The sequence below is a fragment of the Pseudochaenichthys georgianus genome, chromosome 16, assembly GCF_902827115.2.
Source record: "Pseudochaenichthys georgianus chromosome 16, fPseGeo1.2, whole genome shotgun sequence".
Classification (NCBI taxonomy): Eukaryota; Metazoa; Chordata; class Actinopteri; order Perciformes; family Channichthyidae; genus Pseudochaenichthys; species Pseudochaenichthys georgianus.
In genome coordinates this window covers 32,859,065-32,877,839 of record NC_047518.2, presented here as the reverse complement: position 1 = coordinate 32,877,839, position 18,775 = coordinate 32,859,065, and the positions used below count along the sequence as shown (strand labels likewise).

Genomic DNA, 18,775 nt, shown 5'->3' with positions numbered 1-18,775 from the left:
TATCCGATTAAAGCTGAGACTCCACAGATTATTTAAGTATAGTATCTAAGCGATCCGATCTTGCAACAGGGGAAGCAAACACAGACATCACAACAAGTACCTTTACGGAGCTTCTAGGGGAGATCGTCTCACCGTAGCTGTCAATCTGATCAAAAGACGTGTTCAATGGCATTAAAACGAGAAAAAACGCGGCTGAATCGGTAAATCCATTGGTTTTTAACGTCTCTGTATAAAAAAATTATTTCATTTATAATCCATAATTCCATTTTTATGTAAAAATCGCAGAGCAAAAGTTAGCTGCTAATGGTAGCCACCAGAGTGGCTGCTGCTTCCGGTCTTGGCTATGCGGCAGACTAAGGGCCCTTCTCACTTCTCTTATTTTTCATTTCCTCGCTCCTCGGTCTCGGTCTCACCGGAAGTTGATTTGTCTGCGCCATCTTGAGTAGCGTCCCAATGGCCTTATTTTTGCCGGAGGACCGAGGAGCGAGGAGGGAGGAGCGATGAAATCATCAGATACTCACCCTGCCCCCTTACTGTGTATCGCTCACTGATTGGACGATGCAGTGCATGCACTGATCTGATGCTTCTTGACATGAGAGCAGTTTCCCAGCGGAGTGAAGAAAATACATGAAACTCACGAGAGTCACTCCTCAGTTTATACCGTGTTTTGTTTCAATTCATGTATCATTTAGTTACAAATATGTGATATATCTGAACAACAAAGTGGTCAAAAATCATTTTATTCATTTGTTGGAAACATTTTCATGATCGCTTTTTTTGTTTTACATTTTCATTTATCGTCATTTCCATTCAGTCAGTCATTAAGTGCTATTTAAATGTTAATGTGCTACATATCCACACAAACAAACAAAGTGTGCAATCCAATGAATGTTAATCTAACTGGGTTTTGATAGATAACATATCTCTTTTTCTTCTCTCAATTATTTTATTGCTATGTGCACTCTAATCAATATTAATCAAACTATTGTTCGTTTATACATTTTAAGAATGGCGTTTATCTTTTTTGAGAATGAGTTCTTATTTTATTTTATTTATTGGGGTCTACAACAGATGATACAAATGTTTGTGTCAGTAAATGTGTAGGCGGGGGTGTGTGTGGAAACAACGGGGACAGAGCTGCTGTTGGACGATCAGCTGTGCGGCGTCATCACAAACGGACGACGCTTCACGTGACGCCCCGGAGGAAAGGACGTCCCATTGCTCTTAAAACTCATTTCCCTGCTTCTCGTGGTTTCCTTGTGTCTCTCCATGCTTCCCTGGTGGGAGGGACTAGTCGCAGGGAAACGACGCAAGTGAGGGACGCAAGGAATCCATTTAACCGAAGTGAGAAGGGCCCTAACACACACACATTACCAAATAAGGAGTGAGAGTGACGCGTAGCCAAAACCGGAAGCTGCATACACTCTGGTGGCTACCATTAGCAGCTAACTTTTGTGCTCCGATTGTAACATAAAAATGGAATTATGGATTATAAACAATTGCTTCAAAGCCACAGATACATTATTAACCTATGGATCAACCGATCCAGCCGCGTTTTTTCTCGTTTTAATGCCATTGAACACGTCTTTTGATCAGATTGACAGCTACGGTGAGACGATCTCCCGTAAAAGCTCCGTAAAAGTACGTGTTGTGATGTATGTGTTTGCTTCCCCTGTCGCGAGATCGGATCGCTTAGATACTATACTTAAATAATCTGTGGAGTCTCAGCTTTAAATCGGATATATTGTATGTGCAGTTTCGATAAGTAATAAGGGTATCTTTATTTTGAATTCTGTGCTAAAGTGCGTTAGCATTTATCTTTTTTAAATGAATAAAACCGCACGTCCCTGCGGTTTGAATATCGCGCATGCGCATATCGCGGTTATCGCCATGACACGGTATATCGTTCAGCCCTAGTATATGGTGCTAATACTGAAGGATTAATTATACGGCAATACGTGTCAAAAAATATAATGTCACAGTAAAGCAGGAACGAGTGACTAACTGTTAACAGTTAACAAAAGAAAGGACGTATAACAAAAGAAAGGACGTATAAGATCGAAAGCAGAAAAACTACCACAACCAGCTTCCCCAAATGTCTTTCTTTTTGGTGTCTATATACACCGGGATCCGGAGTCATGGATGATCCTGCGGTCCTGTGTCCTGGATCGCGAGTCGTGGCTGTGGTCCTGGATCATAAGTCCTGGATGGATATCCTCGTGGATTCATCTTCCTATTATACACGCATGCATTTCCAAACATTTGGACTACCTATGTTGCAAATGTATTATCTTTTCAATTTACACACGGCATCTATTGCACGTCTGTCCGTCCTGGGAGAGGGATCCCTCCTCTGTTGCTCTCCCTGAGGTTTCTCCCATTTATCCCTTTAAACTGTGGGTTTTCTCTGGAAGTTTTTCCTTGTACGATGTGAGGGTCTAAGGACAGAGGGTGTCGTATTGTCATACTGATATTCTGTACAAACTGTGAAATCCACTGAGACGAATGTAACATTTGTGATATTGGGCTATATAAATAAACATTGATTGATTGATTGATTGATTGATTGATTGATTGATTGATTGATTGATTAATTGAATCAGGTTTCTCTGGCTTATTGCATACATGATCCATACAGTGGAAACAAAATAAAGTCTCGGCTGTCAATGATGCCAAAATATTCATTTTGCTGAGTGTACAAACAATGAGCTTATTATTACATAATTCCCATTTTCAAGGCAAGAAAGATGACGACTGCTTTAATTTGTATTCGAACCCTTGAGGAATACGAGACATTTATTAGACACTAACTTGGACCTAAGGCTTTGATGTTTCAGGACTTAATTTGTTCCACTCATGCAAGACAAAATAAGAGGGCTTCAGATTCAAGATCTCTTGCTGCTAAGTCAGCCTGAATGTGAAGCCAACCAAGCTAGATGTAAAGCCAGTGGCTAAACCGGCACCAGCCTCTGCGGACGCGCCACACTAATGCTCATGTGAATCCCCACGTGCTGCGGGGGCCCTGAACGCAGCGGGCAGTTCCACATCACTCCCTGTGTGATGTCATCATGGGTGACAGGCTCCTCATTAGGGCTGTGTGTGGGATTACAGGGCAGTGAGAGACTGATGTCTTCTAGTCGCACAGGAAACTACAATTTCATCCACTGGCTGATAAAACGGCGAAATTCTAATTATTCACCTGCTACACTGCTGTGAATCAAACATTGCTCCCTTAACGCTGCAATATGCATCTCCTTGAATCAATTTGTATTCACTATTAAATGTTTTTCTCAAATGTGTTTTTGTTTTTTCTTCATTCTTTGCTGTTTAAATGAAAACAGAGGAGCGACATTTCGCCACAACTGCGCCGAGCACTTGACTTTATGCAGGAAGCCAGACAGTGGGACATTGTACGAAAAGTCAGCACACTCAGCACGGATAGTGCGCAACATGATTGCAGCTTCCAGGCAGCTCCGGTTCGAGCATATGCCTTGAGTTGCACATAGCTCCAACGCGCGCGCGCACACACACACACTTTGTATTGTATTATTGTCTTCGTACGCTTTTAACACACCATCGTAGCGATGGCGATGTTTCAGGTGACTGATCAGGTTCGAAGTATTAGGGAGCGCTGGATTTGTGAAAAACTCCCCTCTTCCTAAACCACTAATACCACAGTACTGGCAAAACGGGAGGAGCCGAGTGAAAAACAAGCACCCCTCATCCCAATCCACCCACACCGCAGTATTCTTTTCTTTTTTTTTACCCAAAAAATATATTGTATATTATCGGGGCTATTAATACTTGTATCTGGTTTATCGGGATGACGTCATAATTCCTAATATCGGGCCGATAATTATCGTGCATCCCTACTAATCATGATCATACGAGTGATATGATTGTAAACTAGCAAAATTGTCTAAAGCAACATGGCTTCCAAATGATACCATGTGAACCACTGCAAACCATGTTTCAATGTAACAAGAACAAAATGATCATCATTTACGTAAAGACAGCTGTTTTTATGCCAAAAGAAAACAACAAGACCAACAATATGCTTATCACAGAACTACTCTTTAATATCTGGATATGATTTTAAGGCAAACTACCACCTTTACTGCCAAGCATTGTTCGAAAACAATTACATTTTTTAAGAACAAGGGAACATATCTAGATGAAGGTGACAATATTATAGAGCAAAGCTGACAAGTGGCAGGGGAATGGCAACAGCAGTCATCAGGTGTATGACGGACACAACAGACAATGCTGTCTGGGGCATGCAACGTTAAATGATCCACCTTTGCAGCCGTTTTTGCTATTGTAATTTATTCACTTTAAAATTCAAGCCTCATTTGAATCATATACTGTAACAGCTGTATATACTGTGAGAGCATAACGTAAGGGATACAGCTAGCTCTCATTACCAAAGCTTCTCTTGTGGGAGTGGCGTCTCATGCTGCATGGGATTATGGCTGCTCAGAAGGCTATAGCTTTCCTCATATAAGTGTTCCACCCTACTTCACAGTCACTTCTAATGTAATAATAACTGTGTGAATAATCTCAACGTAATCCCAAAGCATTCAGTGCAGGCTGAATATCCACAACATGTTGTTCAAAGTCAAGCAGCTGCTGGCACCCCAGGTACATGCCTCAGTTCGAGGTCTCTCCACCCTGACACAAACAGCCCTGGGCACTGGCTGGCTGCTGTGTCACAAGACTGGCAGGCCAACAGGCATGCTGGGGAGGGTGGGGCTCAAAGGAGTTTTATGAGTTGCAGTCTGGAGTGGACACAGAGGCCTCTCGGAGACAAGCCACCTATTGATCCCCGTCTCACTGTGGCACTGTGGGGACGAAGGTAGTTTTCTCTTTGGTATCACATCCGCTACGGTCTTTCTGATTGGCGCCGATTAAGATAAGGTGTATGGGTACTGTATGGATGTGAGTTTCATAATATGTCATTTCCTCATCTTGATAAAGTGCCTTCTTTTAAATCCAAGCCTAAAACATGCTTTAATCACACTGCCATCCCTGTGTTTATTTTATGTTGTTTTTATTCTGTTTCAAGTTATGCGTTTTTTCCTATGGTGCGTATGGTGGTTCATGTATGTGATCTTTGATTACTATGTAAAACACTTTGTAACTTTTCTTCAATAAGTGCTATGTAAATAGAAATATGATTAATTATATTACAATAAAAGCTGCAAAGCGTCCTCAAAAAAGCAGGGGCTAATCTGCTTTATTGCCTGTTATAGTGTGAACACAAAAGTCATGTGTTTGTCCTAGTAACCCGAAGAAGCACTCATCTACTCACTTATTAATCTGACCGTGTTTGAGAAATCCTTTGGGAATACCTCCATGGCCAAATGGGCCCGGCTCTGAAACAGACACTGGGTCACACACACACACACACACACACACACACACACACACACACACACACACACACACACACACACACACACACACACACACACACACACACACACACACACACACACACACACACACACACACACACACACACACCCACACACACACACACACACACACACACACACACACACACACACACACACACACACACACACACACACACACACACACACACACACACACACACACACACACACACACACACACACACACACACACACACACACACACACACACACACACACACACACACACACAGTTTGGGGGAGCCCGGCAAAGACAAGTTTACATTTCCATGCCCTCTCTGCATTGCTGAAGCAGCATGGACACCCTGTGAAACATTATATACACCAAAGCAGTCAAAATGGCCACAGCCGTCCTGTACATAAACTGTTAACAAGTTCCATGTTAAATATATTAGGGATTTGAGAGATACTTTATAAAGTAACACAAACCCTTTGAGAAATACTCCAGACAAAACATGATTCACGAGTTAAACTAACTCTTTGCTTTGTGAAACAAAAAACAGAGACTCCTTGCTACTCTAATGTCCATTGTGTACTAAATGATATGGCTTTGCTATGCGTCACATCAAAAACAATCTTATTGCCACCAGGTCTAGCATATGGATGACAGAATGACAGACACATCCTTCTCAACAGGAATTACAAGTGCATACTGATAATTAAAGATAAAAGTGAAAACATTTCACCATTCTCATCCCCTCTCATCTGCACCATTTCAAACAGATGCTACTGGGAAGTGCTTACGGCAGCCCATTTGAATACTGTTGGAGATCCCTGCATGATAATTTGGTTCTAAGAAAATCAAAGACCAACAAAGGCTGAAAAAATGTATTCTGCGCCACAGACAGCTGCTTGCGAATGGATTTATCCACTGGCCGTGATCTGCAGATAGAGCCATTCAAGCATTCATAAACAAGTTCTTATCGTTTACAAAGCAGATAAACTGTGTCTTTGCTGTGTTGACTGCAAAAAACCTTTTGGAGTCTGAATTGCATAGGGAAGGATGCTACAGCCAACTACTTAAAATACTTGCCCGAGGTGCTCTCTGCACTGCTAGCATCAATATGTTCCTTGAAGTGTTGAGTTGTTGTATAATGCATCCTGACAGTGCCACCTCACACACCTTGAAATAGGCAGTGCATCAGAATAAGAACATATTTGTAATCTTCTAGCGACAGTGCATTGCGGTTCCCGGAACGGATATGTAAGGATATGATAAGAAAAGATAAACGCATGGATGTTAGATCAGGCAAACCTACCAGCCATATTAACTGGGGTGTAACAATACATCAATATGGATCCATTTATTGACGTAATGATCAGCAATCTAATATCATCGATGCAAAGTAAAATGATCTATATATCCTCTTTAATATTTGCCTTCATTATCAAGGCCGTAACCATGCAGTCAACATTGGGGGGGACCAAAAATGTAATCAAATTTTGAATACTAATTTCCTGCCATTCTAAAGGAAAATATATAAAAATTCACTAACACATGGGATACTTTAAAACCTGTTAAACCCCATGCCCCCGCCCGTGAGGACAAAAAACAACAATATTCAGGAAACTGTGTCTCAGGCATGGGCGTAGGAAGCATCCTCAATGTGGGTGGGACAATTTGACGGGGAGTGTGGGCAGGTGCTGGACCTAACCTCCTCTAGGGGGGTCCGGGGGCATGCCCGGGATTTTTTTTTTAAGTTGAAGTTAAATACATCAATCTGGTGCACTTTGAGAGCAAAATTAGGGACTAAATCTATAGATACATCTCTCAACACCCATATGAAACAGAACTGTAAACAGATTTACTTTTTCTTTATGCATATTTTACAAATCACTCCCCTAGCTATTCCTGAAAAGTTCGGTTTTAACATCAGAACTACAAGTTATTTACACAAAGAAGCTAAACCGGAGGGTTCATTAACATTACCATTACGAAATAAAATAATATAGATTACTTTAGGGCTGACTAGAAAAAGATACCAGAACGGATGGAGGGCAAATTAAAACATGACTGACCTGCATGGAGCATCAACGCTAACTGAAGCTGGACTCGGATGTGCGACAGCGAAATACACCCCCCGGGTACAAAATAAAGGTATGCATAAACAAACAAAGGCGGAACCAATTTGCATATGAATATATCATTTTGGTGAAATTCACAATAACAGAAAATAAAGGTTTTCAAGTATATAAAATAGACAAAATAAAAAAGTCGTAGAATAGCAATTTAATTTTAATTTTTTTATATCAGTTTAGGCGAGTGGTTCTCAAATGGGGGTACGCGGACCCCTAGGGGTACGTTGGAGTACTGCAGGGGGTACGTGAGATTTATTTTATGTTAATGAAAAAAAAACGTAATTAATGGATTTAAACAAACTACTAATAGTAGATTAATTACTTTCTTCAAAAGTTTACAGTAATTCTGGATAATAAAATGGGAACAATAAACGGAGTGCTCTCTTTTCCTCTCCCTCTCCTGACAGCTCGTCAGTCTCGTGCAGCTCGCTGAACCTGTAATAAGTGACCCGACAGTAAAGAATAAATATATGTATAACTAGTTTAGCTTGTTCCAGAGTAGATAAACTAGCTAAGTGTGTTAGGTCTAACTCTCACCCCCTAAACGCACCAGGAGCGTCTGCGCCACGCTGCGCTGCGGCTGCGCCACGCTGCGACCTCCTCCTGCGACCTAACACACCAGGCGCGTTTCAAAACGTTGCGGAAGCAGAGCGTCGTGTGTGCAGCCTCGCAGTTGTTGTTGATTTTGGAATATTTCCTGGACATTTGTACTTCTACAAGTAGTAGGCTACGTAGTTAAATGGTTTATGTTTGTGTCTGTTTAAATCGTGTTTATTGTTGTTATTTCCTATGTTGTTGTGTTGTAGACTACAGACACAGTTAATAATAATTGTACTATTCCAGTTATAAACGACATGAATCAAAGATGTGTTGCTGTATTTTAGTGGTAAAAAAATATGCATTCATCATCATAATTATTGTATATATATATAATTTGCAGTGCCTGTAAACTGGAGGAGAACGCTGGCATGTATTCTCCTACTTGAAAGACGGTGCTGGGGGGGAGGAGAAGGAGCCGGTGTTGGGTGCACCCCCTCAACCAGCAAAGCAGACAACAAGGTGATTTTCATCACTTCCTGCCTGCGCCGCGTTGCGCCGCGTCAAAAATAGGATTCATCCTATATTTTAGAAATTCCTTGCGGCGAGGAGCTTCTGGGACGCTTCGAGCCGCGGCACGGCGCGGCGCGTCTGGTGGAATAGCACCCATTGACTAGAGTGGCCGCGATCTTTGCGAACGCCGCGGTGCGGCCGTAACGCAGCGCAGACGCTCCTGGTGCATTTAGGGGGTCAGTGTATTTTTCTCCACTCAACGGCCCGTCACAGCGGCGGAGCTGTGATCCGTCAGCAGCAGCTGATCTGTTCTCTGATCTCTCTCTCGCGTCCGGTTAGACTTCACTCGCGTTTATGTCCAAATCTATCAGATCTAGCTAGTTCTAGTTAATGATATGACTGCCTGTTTATCAAAGGACCTAAACAATAAGCGTTGCTTGGCAACGGCGTGTGGCCGCAAAGTATAGCATTATGCATGTTTATATGAGGGGTCAAAATCCCATGCTCATAAAATGCTCATATATCTTTTTCTCTTCATTCCCCACGCCCCAAAATAAATAAATATACTAATTTTAGGAAAAGTAACGAAGTTTGAGCAGTGTGGGTTTTATATTAACAGTTACACATATTTCAAAACGCGAAGTGTAATAATAACTGCAGTTTGCCTCCCTGTCACTGAGAATGACAAAGTTCCTCAGTGAAGCACAAGCCCATGTTTCTCACTAAATTGTAAGTACAACTTATTAAAAAGATCAGTTCAATGCAACTAATGTTGTCTTAGTGTTATTGTATGATGTTAAAATTGGTTTGCCATGAATTTAGTGATGGATTATAAACATTTGAAATGTAGCATTTAACAGTTTCTCAGTTTCAAGGTTGTTGTTATAATAAATCCGACACTGTACTGTCTTTATACAGGCATTTTTTCCTTAACAATTTTTTTTGCACTGATCAGGGGGTACTTGGCTGCATTTATTTTTCAAAGGGGGTACATTATTGAAAAATGTTTGAGAACCACTGAGTTAGGCTATATATTGGGAGGGGGGACATTTTGAGTGTATCTGAATATTGGGGGAGATGTCCCCCCCCCCAATGTATATGGTGAATGTGGCCCTGTTCATTATGACATTCCCTGTGTTAACATTTGCGTCCATGTTCTCCTTCCTAAACATTCAAACAGTGCCTAAACATGAGCAATGTTGAAGGCCTGGTAATAAAAGGACTCAAATCCTATTTAAGTTGCTTTTTGTAAGTTGAATAAATGTAAGTGATAATGTCATAATAGGCATTTTATATCTTCTCATATTGATCGCGGATCCCTGAATTAAATCAAATGGGAATCTTATTGTGGCAAATATCCTATTCATTAAAATTGTAAAACTAGCATTTAGTGATGTCTTCTAACTTGTAACACTACTACTCCTAATGATCAACAGTCTTCGTTATAACTGTCAGACAACCATTAGTATTAGCTACCAGAGTACAGCTGGTTGGGCTGGATGCATTTTATTTTCCACAGCACAATACCTAGCTTCTTTAAATCCCACTAACTCTGTAGGTGGAAGTTCCTACTTACTGCTGCCTGTATGTCCAACAGGATATGGCTTTTTAACAACATAAATAGTCTCCCTGTGGGCCAAGTGCAGTGCAGAACTTCTGTACCTATGTCCTACTTTTTGTGTTGACGGTCTGTCCTGGTGTCCCAGCTAACAAAAGAACCGACCAATACAAGACCTGAATAATTCAAGACAAAGTGTAACGCCACACTCTCTCGTCGTGGTGTAGTAGGAAATAACGGCAAATAACACAAGTCCTAGTTTCAAAACCAGCACGGAAACAAATGAACTGAATGACCAGCCAGCTCAGGCAGTAGTCACACATATCTGGCAGCAAGGTTTAGGAAAAAATGCCTTGCTACTCACTCGATCACGTTAGCCACTTTAGCTTAATGAAACCGGTTATTTTGGTCAGAGGTTAGGAAATTAACGTCAATGTAAACAGTTTACTCCAACAATTTTCTCTAAACTTGTGCTTTAAGAGAATGTTACATCACAAAGGTAGTTTAAATAAGAACCGGGCTTAGATAATCTAAATCGTGACTGCAAGCTATATGAAAGCTAGCCTGCAGAATTTAAGTTCGTTTTTTAGACAAAAAACACCACAGATAAAGGCACAAATATACAACAAATATGAAATTCAGCACAACTTGAATGGCTGTTTAACCTGCACAGCTTTAGTTGACAGCTCGTAAAGCTAATGTAATGTTCAGCAACCAATTATGTTCGTCAACCTGCTTAGTAAACAGATGCATATCCATGCTCCAGATGATGGCTTGTCCTAACTGTTGACTCTAAACCAGCTTCCATGGCTACGACTATTCTTCGAAACAAAATATCAACGAACAATACACATGCTTAAATAAACGCATTTGAGGCGTTCAAACCTATGGTTCAAACGCATGGGGTTCCTGCACCGTTTACACTCAGCCAAATAACTTTATTGTCACCTAATAGTCCATTTCATCTCCCCTTCACGAATGCATTCATTCTTATTGAAAATACATGTTTATTGTGTATCGGTAAGTAGACTGAACAGTAACGTTTGGCTAGCAAGTAGCTGCTTCAAGCCTGGCTAATCAGCAGCTAGCGTTAGCTAACGTTGACGCTAGTGCTGGAGTATCCCTTTACTGCTTACCTTCAACGGCCTCGCAGATGTTTTTCTCATCGTCCCATTTAGTTTTCCAGCAAGTACCCACATGCGAATACCATACACGTTTCCAATACCAACAATTCCTAACTTTTTATCATCTTCATAGGTGGAACTACGTGTTAAATCCCAAACCGGACCACCGACGACAAAGTAATTTCTCTACCACTTACAACAACAACGGCAACCGAAGAATAGTACCCGCCCCCACAAAGATCCAGCCAATCAGAACGTAGTCAATTTCATTGACATTTATAAGAACCAATGGTCATTCTCGGAGTCTATGACTGATGTTCCCCGATAGAGTAAACACCAAATGAGAACGAGAGTACAAAACATGCGCTTGCCAATTGGCTACAGAGAAATAAAGGGCATGGGGTTTTGTCCAAGTAGCCTATGAGTGTGGCATTGATAGCCCAGAGTGGCAGGTGCTTTGGGGTAGACAAAACAACAGGGGCGACACCACTGCCCGGGTGAAGTCATCGAGGATGATGTAAAATCGACGTCATTTGCGGGGCTAAATAAAACACAACCGGACACACGCATCTTTTAAAAAGTTTAATGTTCCCCAAGTTATATGAAAACAAAACACAACATTATGCACGCAACATTGAGAAAACGTATACAACATTTTGAAGGAACAATAATAATGCAGTACATGCAAGTTGGTGTCGAAAGTAAAATTATAGTTTCACTGACAGCTGAATGGATACCCTTTAGTTGCATTGTAAAGCAGCATAAGCAATATACCAAAAAAATGAAAATGCTGCTTTTAGGCCAATTTATTAATTTGTTATTCATCTCTTCCGAGAATTTCCTAAACCCAGTATTTGAAATGTGTACAACTAGATGCCATACAACTGTTACACAAAAATATCGTACGAAAAAAAACTGCTTCTTATGAGAAGATGAGGATTAGAAACTGCCTGTCAAAGTGACAGACACGCCAATGACAACCGCCAAACTCAACGACGCCTCCTGTCAGGACTTCTGCTGCGTCTCCGTCCACCAGTCCTGGGGGGGGGGAAAGGAAAATTTCAATGACTGGGAAATTATATTAAGTACAGGGTTCTCCAGACTTTCCAAACACTGAGGGCTAGGCAATATATGATAAATTAAAAATGCTTGATCATGAAATAGCACCAAAATTACCATATAGCGCCAACATCTTTCAAAAATGCAGATGACAAAGAGAAACATAAATGTTGACAACACTCTTTTGGGTCCTGGAAGTTACTGTCACCACACCGAAACACACAATAAATAAACACAGCACCCTCACCTCCTCTTGTTCTTGGGGGGCCCTCTGACAAATCCCCAGTCAACACTGATAGGCTGGCCCATCATGTCCTGAGCGTTGAGCCCTTCCATGGCTGCCTGGGCCTCTTTGTATGTCTCATACTCCACCAGAGCATATCCCTTAGACAGTCATCAGGAGAGCATGTGAGTTAATGACCATGTATGGGATCACTTTTTGGGAATTAGGCAACACTTGATTAAAATTCACAAAACAGGTTTACTGACCATTTAATGTTATATTCTAATAGGAAACAAGTGTTTTTAGATTAGCATAAAAGCTAAGCCAACATTACACACATTAGATGACTGAAGCATTGAAAAAGAACCAAACAAAAGTTCATGTTTGACACTAAATCATGCAAGGCTTGAAACTGTTTGTAATGAAATGACAGTGGCGAAATTGTTTCAGGGCAAAATGTGTTCTCTCTTCATATCTGAAACAATGCTGCCACCTTGTGGATTACAGGACCGTTTGTGTACATTTGGACAGCGACAGAAACGGTCAATGTGTCTTTTTGAGAAAACCATTAGAGAAATACAGATCCATTCTGCGAACGTTTGTTTATCCCGCAATTAAAAACGTATAAATATGTTATGTTAACAATTGACCAATAGCAAGTAGCTGTGACAACATGGTTTACTTGTAAAGCAAATCTGCTTAACATAGACAAAAAATAAACATCTTATACGAGTCAGGAAGGATGAAACGTGTATTGTGATCTCTTCATTTGGAAATAATTCTTATTTTAGGCAATAATTAGTGTGATTTAGGGTGACTAGGGCAGTTGTTTTCCTGGCTACGTTAACACAGGGTTTGTTGCTTTTATAGTATCATTTCATTTTTAAAGTTGGATTTTGTTCTAGCCAAAGCTGTTGTACAAGGCGCTGTACTGTCACCATACATGATCAAATAACAGTCGTGCTGCCAAACAGTTGCAGGGCAATATTGAAATAGTTAAGAAAACTAAGAATAATTGTTTCTCATTTTAAAGTTAGATTGAAAATTCAAGTGTTTTTTTCCCTCTCATTGGAAGATAATTTAATCGGTCATTTATGAGCTCAATATCCTCACAGGAAGAGGGTGTGTAGCAAACAAGTAAACTAAATATAATTAGACCATCTTAAATGATATTATCCATCATATGGGCTGTCTTAATAACAAGTCAGTGCAAAGCCTTTTTAAAATGAAGCCAACAAAGGGTGTGTGTAGAGCAGAGGTGCCCAGTACGTCGACCGCGGGGGCAATGCTGGTAGACCGCGAGTCATTCATTAAAATAAAAAAAATCAAGCTCCGTTAAAATAGACAAAACCGGTTTTGATCCCTCCTCCTCCCTGCCACTTAATTCAGGAGTTTACTTGATTGACAGAAAAAGCGACCTATCGCTTTCCAGTCTGTTAACCCAGAATGCAAAGCGATATAACATCAGTCAAGTGCCGGGTAGTGATGGGAATTCCGGCTGTTCTTGGTGAGCCGGATCATTTGGCTCGGCTCACCAAGAAGAGCCGGCTCTTTCGGCTCCCAAAGGGCTCTTCAGTTTACCACATATTATACCTTTTATAATTAAATCAAATGCCATGCCTCATTTCGCTCCATTTTCTCTTTCCAGCGCTGTTTTTGCAGGGGGCTGATTCTGTGAGCTGCAGCTGACCATGCCCCCCTGCAGGAGAGGGGAGCGTGCTCTGAGATCAGCTGCTAGGCTGCAGCAATCGTGCCTTTGTTACGTTAGTTCAAACAGTAACAACGGACTACTTTTCTTAGCGGATGCATGTCAATTTAAATCAATACATAAAACTATTTTTTAAATCAATAAAATAATTTTCTAAATCCATAAAAGTATTTCAATTAATATTGGGAGTCATGTCGTTACTTTGTTGAGAATGTGGCCATGTGTAATAAGCGGCATAATGTGCACATTGCAGATTGCATAATGTGCCTTCATGCCGATCTAGATCCCTCCGCAAAAAAAACAAAAAAACGGTCAGGACATGGAGAGTGGTTTCTTAGCCTGCTTGTTATGTGTTTCTTAACAGAGAGAGAGAGAAATAGAGAGGTTAACATGCCATTTTAGTTTTATGTATTTGTTTCTGTTCAAGAACCCAAATAGAGTTGTTGTAGTTATCCCATGTATACATAAAACGTGTTATTCAGCTCCTTGCAATTTGGGATTTTATTTTTGGTTGGTAGACCTCGGTGAGCTGGTCATTTCAAAAGTAGCCCACCGGCCCAAAAAGTGTGGGCACCCCTGGTGTAGAGTATTGGTTGGTCTCATTTTCTATTGAACCACCGAACTATAATATCATTTTTAATTCCAAAAGTATCTTCTCGAAAAACCAATTTCTTTCACTGACTTTTTATTTTCTCAGTAGGTTAACATCAAAGTTGAACATCTATTGGATTGTTTAAATAAAGGTTGTACTCCCCATAACGGTTTATAATGTACATGTACAACTAAAATCGGTTGAAGAAAGTGGCCCAGAGGCTGTGTCACAGAAACATGAATGGTTATCCGTCTCACCTTGAGGTAGCCTGTTCTGCGGTCGAGGTTTAAATGCAGGTTTTTGATTTCTCCGAACTCTGAAAACTTGTCATGGATGTCTTCCTCTGTGGCCTCTTCATGTACACCTGTTACAAACAGGATCCAGCCTTCCACAGCTGCAACAAGACAAAAACAAGAATAGGCATAAGGGTCTTTTTTTTTTTTACACTGCTGCTTTCTACCTATATTCCATGATTTACTTAATGTTTGTCATTGCTTGTTATGCACAATTCAAAAACGTAAGCAATTCTGAAAATAAAGAGCAACACACATAATATACTGATAGCTCAAGGAACAGTCCCAACATGTGACACAGAACAAAATGTTGTACTTTATTGTACATCGGACAAATTGTGTTATTTAAATCTAGATGGTTTTGAATGTGCAAATTAAAGCATTTAAAATGTAATGCAAATATGATTTTAAAGGAGCCACAAACTGGTGACGATACAGAGATTTTAGACATTTGTTTTGTGAAATGTAATGAATTGTCTACATTTTAAACAAAGCACTTGATAAATCACATTGGCATTTAAGGGTGACGTGTATTTTTTACTTGGTTCTAAATTGTGTAAACATTTAATTTACATCTTGGAGAAAAAACAGCAACACTTACATCTCTGAGGGCCTGGCTCGTCACCGTCCTGCTCCACAGTATCGTAGTCTTCTTTGATTCTGGACCTGGCTCCTTCCTCTGGAAACAGCAACACAGAGAAATATCAAGCACTGACGACAAATCTAACAAACGGCATGCTGAAAAATGAGATTACAGGAGAAAATCTATCTTTCTCTGTCCAAGATGGTCTTAGTGTGAAACACAAATTAGACCTTTCAAGGGATGTTATGTTCTAAACCATGTCTTTTCCAAAGGTAAAATGTTCAATGTTTGTTTCTCCAAGTCAATATGATAACATTACAACTTATAGCTAAAAGTCTGGTGATATTAAACCAATTCAAACCTAGGCCTTTATTTCGCAGGAAAGACACTTTTCTAGCCTTAAACTGAATTCGAAACGTTATTTACAAGTTTACATAAGTGGAGAGCCCATTATAATATCTTACAATGTTAGTTATATCAACAACAAAGGAAATATAAGGATAACTTTGAACAAAACATAAAGCAATATAACCCAAACAATGGTAACTCACCTGAGCCGAAGCCTCGTCCTTTCCTCTTCTTGGCCTTCTCCTTTAATTTGTGGATGCTCTCTGAGAAAGAAAAATGTAAACGTGAGTTGAGGTACTGTTATAAAATGCAAACTCAGCTACATTTGAATAGTTAACATGATGATTACATGAAAACAAATGATAAGGACGCTGAAATAGGTACGAGTGTAAGTCCTGTCCCATTTTATTAGCGTATCCTACCATTAGCCTTTAGCTAAAGTTTTTTTTAAAACAACAACAGCGTGCTATCGTCGGCTAATAACATGCTAAGTGTGATCAAATGATAGCTTTAGGGATATACAAAATGATTTCACGTGGTTTGTTTAAGGGACCTTTTCAACAATTATTACCTAGCTATCTCACAAACAATGTTTGAATGAACCACCAGTGCGTTGTTAGCTTCATATTAGCTTGTTAGCATTTCTTTGGCCTTCCCCCACGCAGTCAGCGTTTGTACTTCATAGAATGTACAGCTACTTCTGTTTTCAAGTAAACTTAAATATTTACACATTGTTTGAACGCTGGCCTTATGGAGCATCTGGTCTAAGTGGAGTTAAGTATTAAAATTACCATCACCATCCTCATCCATAGGAAAGTCCTCGCCTCCCGCTTCATGAAGATCCAACACGTCCGCCATGATGTCTGTCTGCTGGTCTGTGTGGTCTGTGTACGTACGTACGTCTATGGTACGTACTACGTACGTAACGCGCGTAAGTAAAATGAGTAAACAGATCGGCGGATGTTGCCAGGTTACGTAAAAGTAAACCAAGTAAATACATTAAAATCGTGTACATTCATATTTATTTCAGTTGTAATGCTTATAATACCTACAACAACAATGTCAAATCTAAATACCTGTACCAATTGGCGTGAACAATAAGTTACAACTTTACTACACATTCAATTTTCAAACAAAAAAGCATTAGCTACATACAACCAAATTATGAACTCCTTCTACTATTAACATTTTTAAGGAGGAGCCTATGTTGCATTTAAGTAGAATTGATGTACAAAATAGACAAATGGATCAACAGTACAATCCTGCTTATACATTGTTCATAATCACATCATTTAATTCATAGTAGTAGTGGGTTATAACTGTCACAGGAGACATTTTATGTATTTAAGTTCTGATTAAACATTCATACTTTACCTTGGCTTGACTTACATTTTGAATGAAGGACTTTTACAGTGAGGTACAGTCACTTTAACTTAAGTTAGAGATCTTAATACATCTACCAGCCCTTGCGGTTCAATATTTAAAGTTGTAGGGTAGGCCTACATGTTGTTAAAATATGTAACATTGCCAGTAAAGGGCTCTTATGCACCCAAACAGACAACTGTTCCGGAGGCTGCATGTTGAGGAAAGAAGGACTGACATTTTATCACCATCTAGTGGTAAGTTGGATCAGTACAGGAGAGACTGACAAAAGTGTTTTATTTTAAAATGCAAAGTGAATATGTCCTGGAAAGTTGCTGTGTAAACTGATATAAAATGTAATTTAATCTCCAAAAATACCTGTGGGTTGATTCCAAAGTATGTGTCATATCATGTTCTACGGACTTTAAGGAAAAGCTGAGGTTTGGAGAGTGTTTTTGGTGAATGTCCTGAGAGGCCTCTCGGGTGTTTAGAGTGGGGCCTGAGTGGAGAAGACCAGTTTCAGAATACAGGATTTCTTAAAGTTGATTTTGACAAACATCACAAGATTTAGGCAGTTGTAATCACAATAGCAAAATGTGGTTCAAACAGGGTGGCAGCCAGGGCTTGCTTTTCATTTAAAAATAACATGTATAACAAGGTTGCCCTTAAGAAGGGTCCTCTCTCAAAATGTAAACAGGAGAGTCATTGACCAGTGGGTTTCTCGGTTTTACCTGTTGCCATTGCAATCCAAAACCCCAAAAAATACAAAATCATGTGTTCATAGATGAAAAGTGTGTCAGTGGTCAGAGTTAGACAATGCGGTCTGGTAGAGAGTTAGGAGCTTTCTTTAGCATTTATGTTTCTGATGGTAAACTGGCTGTAAAGCCAGCCCACATTTCCAATATTACGTCATATTGGACGCAAATCTGGATCAGCTCCTTTCTACCCCCGTTTTTAGAGATGTGGGTATGGAGGAAAAGAGAGAGGGTTGTATTTTCTGACACTTTGTGTAATTTGATTTGATGCATGTGTAACACAATCCATCATTCCTGTATTATCATGACCCTATGACATAAATTCATCAAACAGTAGGACATGTGCTATATCATTTTTGTGACAGAATATCTGTTTTTGGTCTTTCTAAATCAGTATTACTGTGAATGAAAGCACATCTTCTGTTAAGCCCGAAGGTCCCCGCCGGCGGGTACTTTAGTTTTTTTTTTCACGACACTGTCTGTGTCTCAGGGGATCTTAATATTTAAGAACCTATTAATGTGTACCAGATTAACGGAAATAATATCAGCTAACTGACGATACAAACCATTTTTACCAAAACA

The 18,775-nt window shown here is 40.0% G+C and overlaps 2 protein-coding genes across 4 annotated transcripts in view; both read right to left on the bottom strand.

The window, feature by feature from the left end:
• otud7b (OTU deubiquitinase 7B) overlaps positions 1-11,461 on the bottom strand; it is a 48,815-nt gene extending 37,354 nt beyond the window's left edge. For both annotated transcript variants that reach the window (XM_034101976.1, XM_034101977.1), the window contains exon 1: positions 11,283-11,461. The gene's annotated coding sequence lies outside the window, so the exon portion shown is untranslated. The remainder of the gene's footprint in view (positions 1-11,282) is intronic.
• A 378-nt stretch (positions 11,462-11,839) lies between these two features.
• Positions 11,840-16,982, bottom strand: rbm8a (RNA binding motif protein 8A). Of its 2 annotated transcripts, none has more exons than XM_034103402.2 (6): positions 16,874-16,982; positions 16,280-16,339; positions 15,747-15,824; positions 15,110-15,246; positions 12,577-12,713; positions 11,840-12,308 (listed from the first exon to the last, which is right to left on the bottom strand). In XM_034103402.2, exons 1-6 carry the CDS (start codon positions 16,932-16,934, stop codon positions 12,260-12,262), a joined length of 522 nt encoding a protein of 173 aa, XP_033959293.1. In that variant the 5' UTR covers positions 16,935-16,982; the 3' UTR covers positions 11,840-12,259. The 2 variants fall into 2 exon arrangements, with proteins under 2 accessions (XP_033959293.1, XP_033959292.1); XM_034103401.2 differs by having other exon boundaries at positions 16,868-16,978.
• Between the last annotated feature and the right edge of the window lie 1,793 nt (positions 16,983-18,775).

Coding starts and splice junctions, on each gene's coding strand:
- rbm8a (XM_034103401.2), bottom strand. CDS start 16,934: ATGGCGGACGTGTTGGATCTTCATGAAGCGGGAGGCGAGGACTTTCCT. Junction 16,340..16,867: donor TATGGATGAGGATGGTGATG/GTAATTTTAATA, acceptor TTTCTTTCTCAG/AGAGCATCCACAAATTAAAG. Junction 15,825..16,279: donor AGGACGAGGCTTCGGCTCAG/GTGAGTTACCAT, acceptor TGCTGTTTCCAG/AGGAAGGAGCCAGGTCCAGA.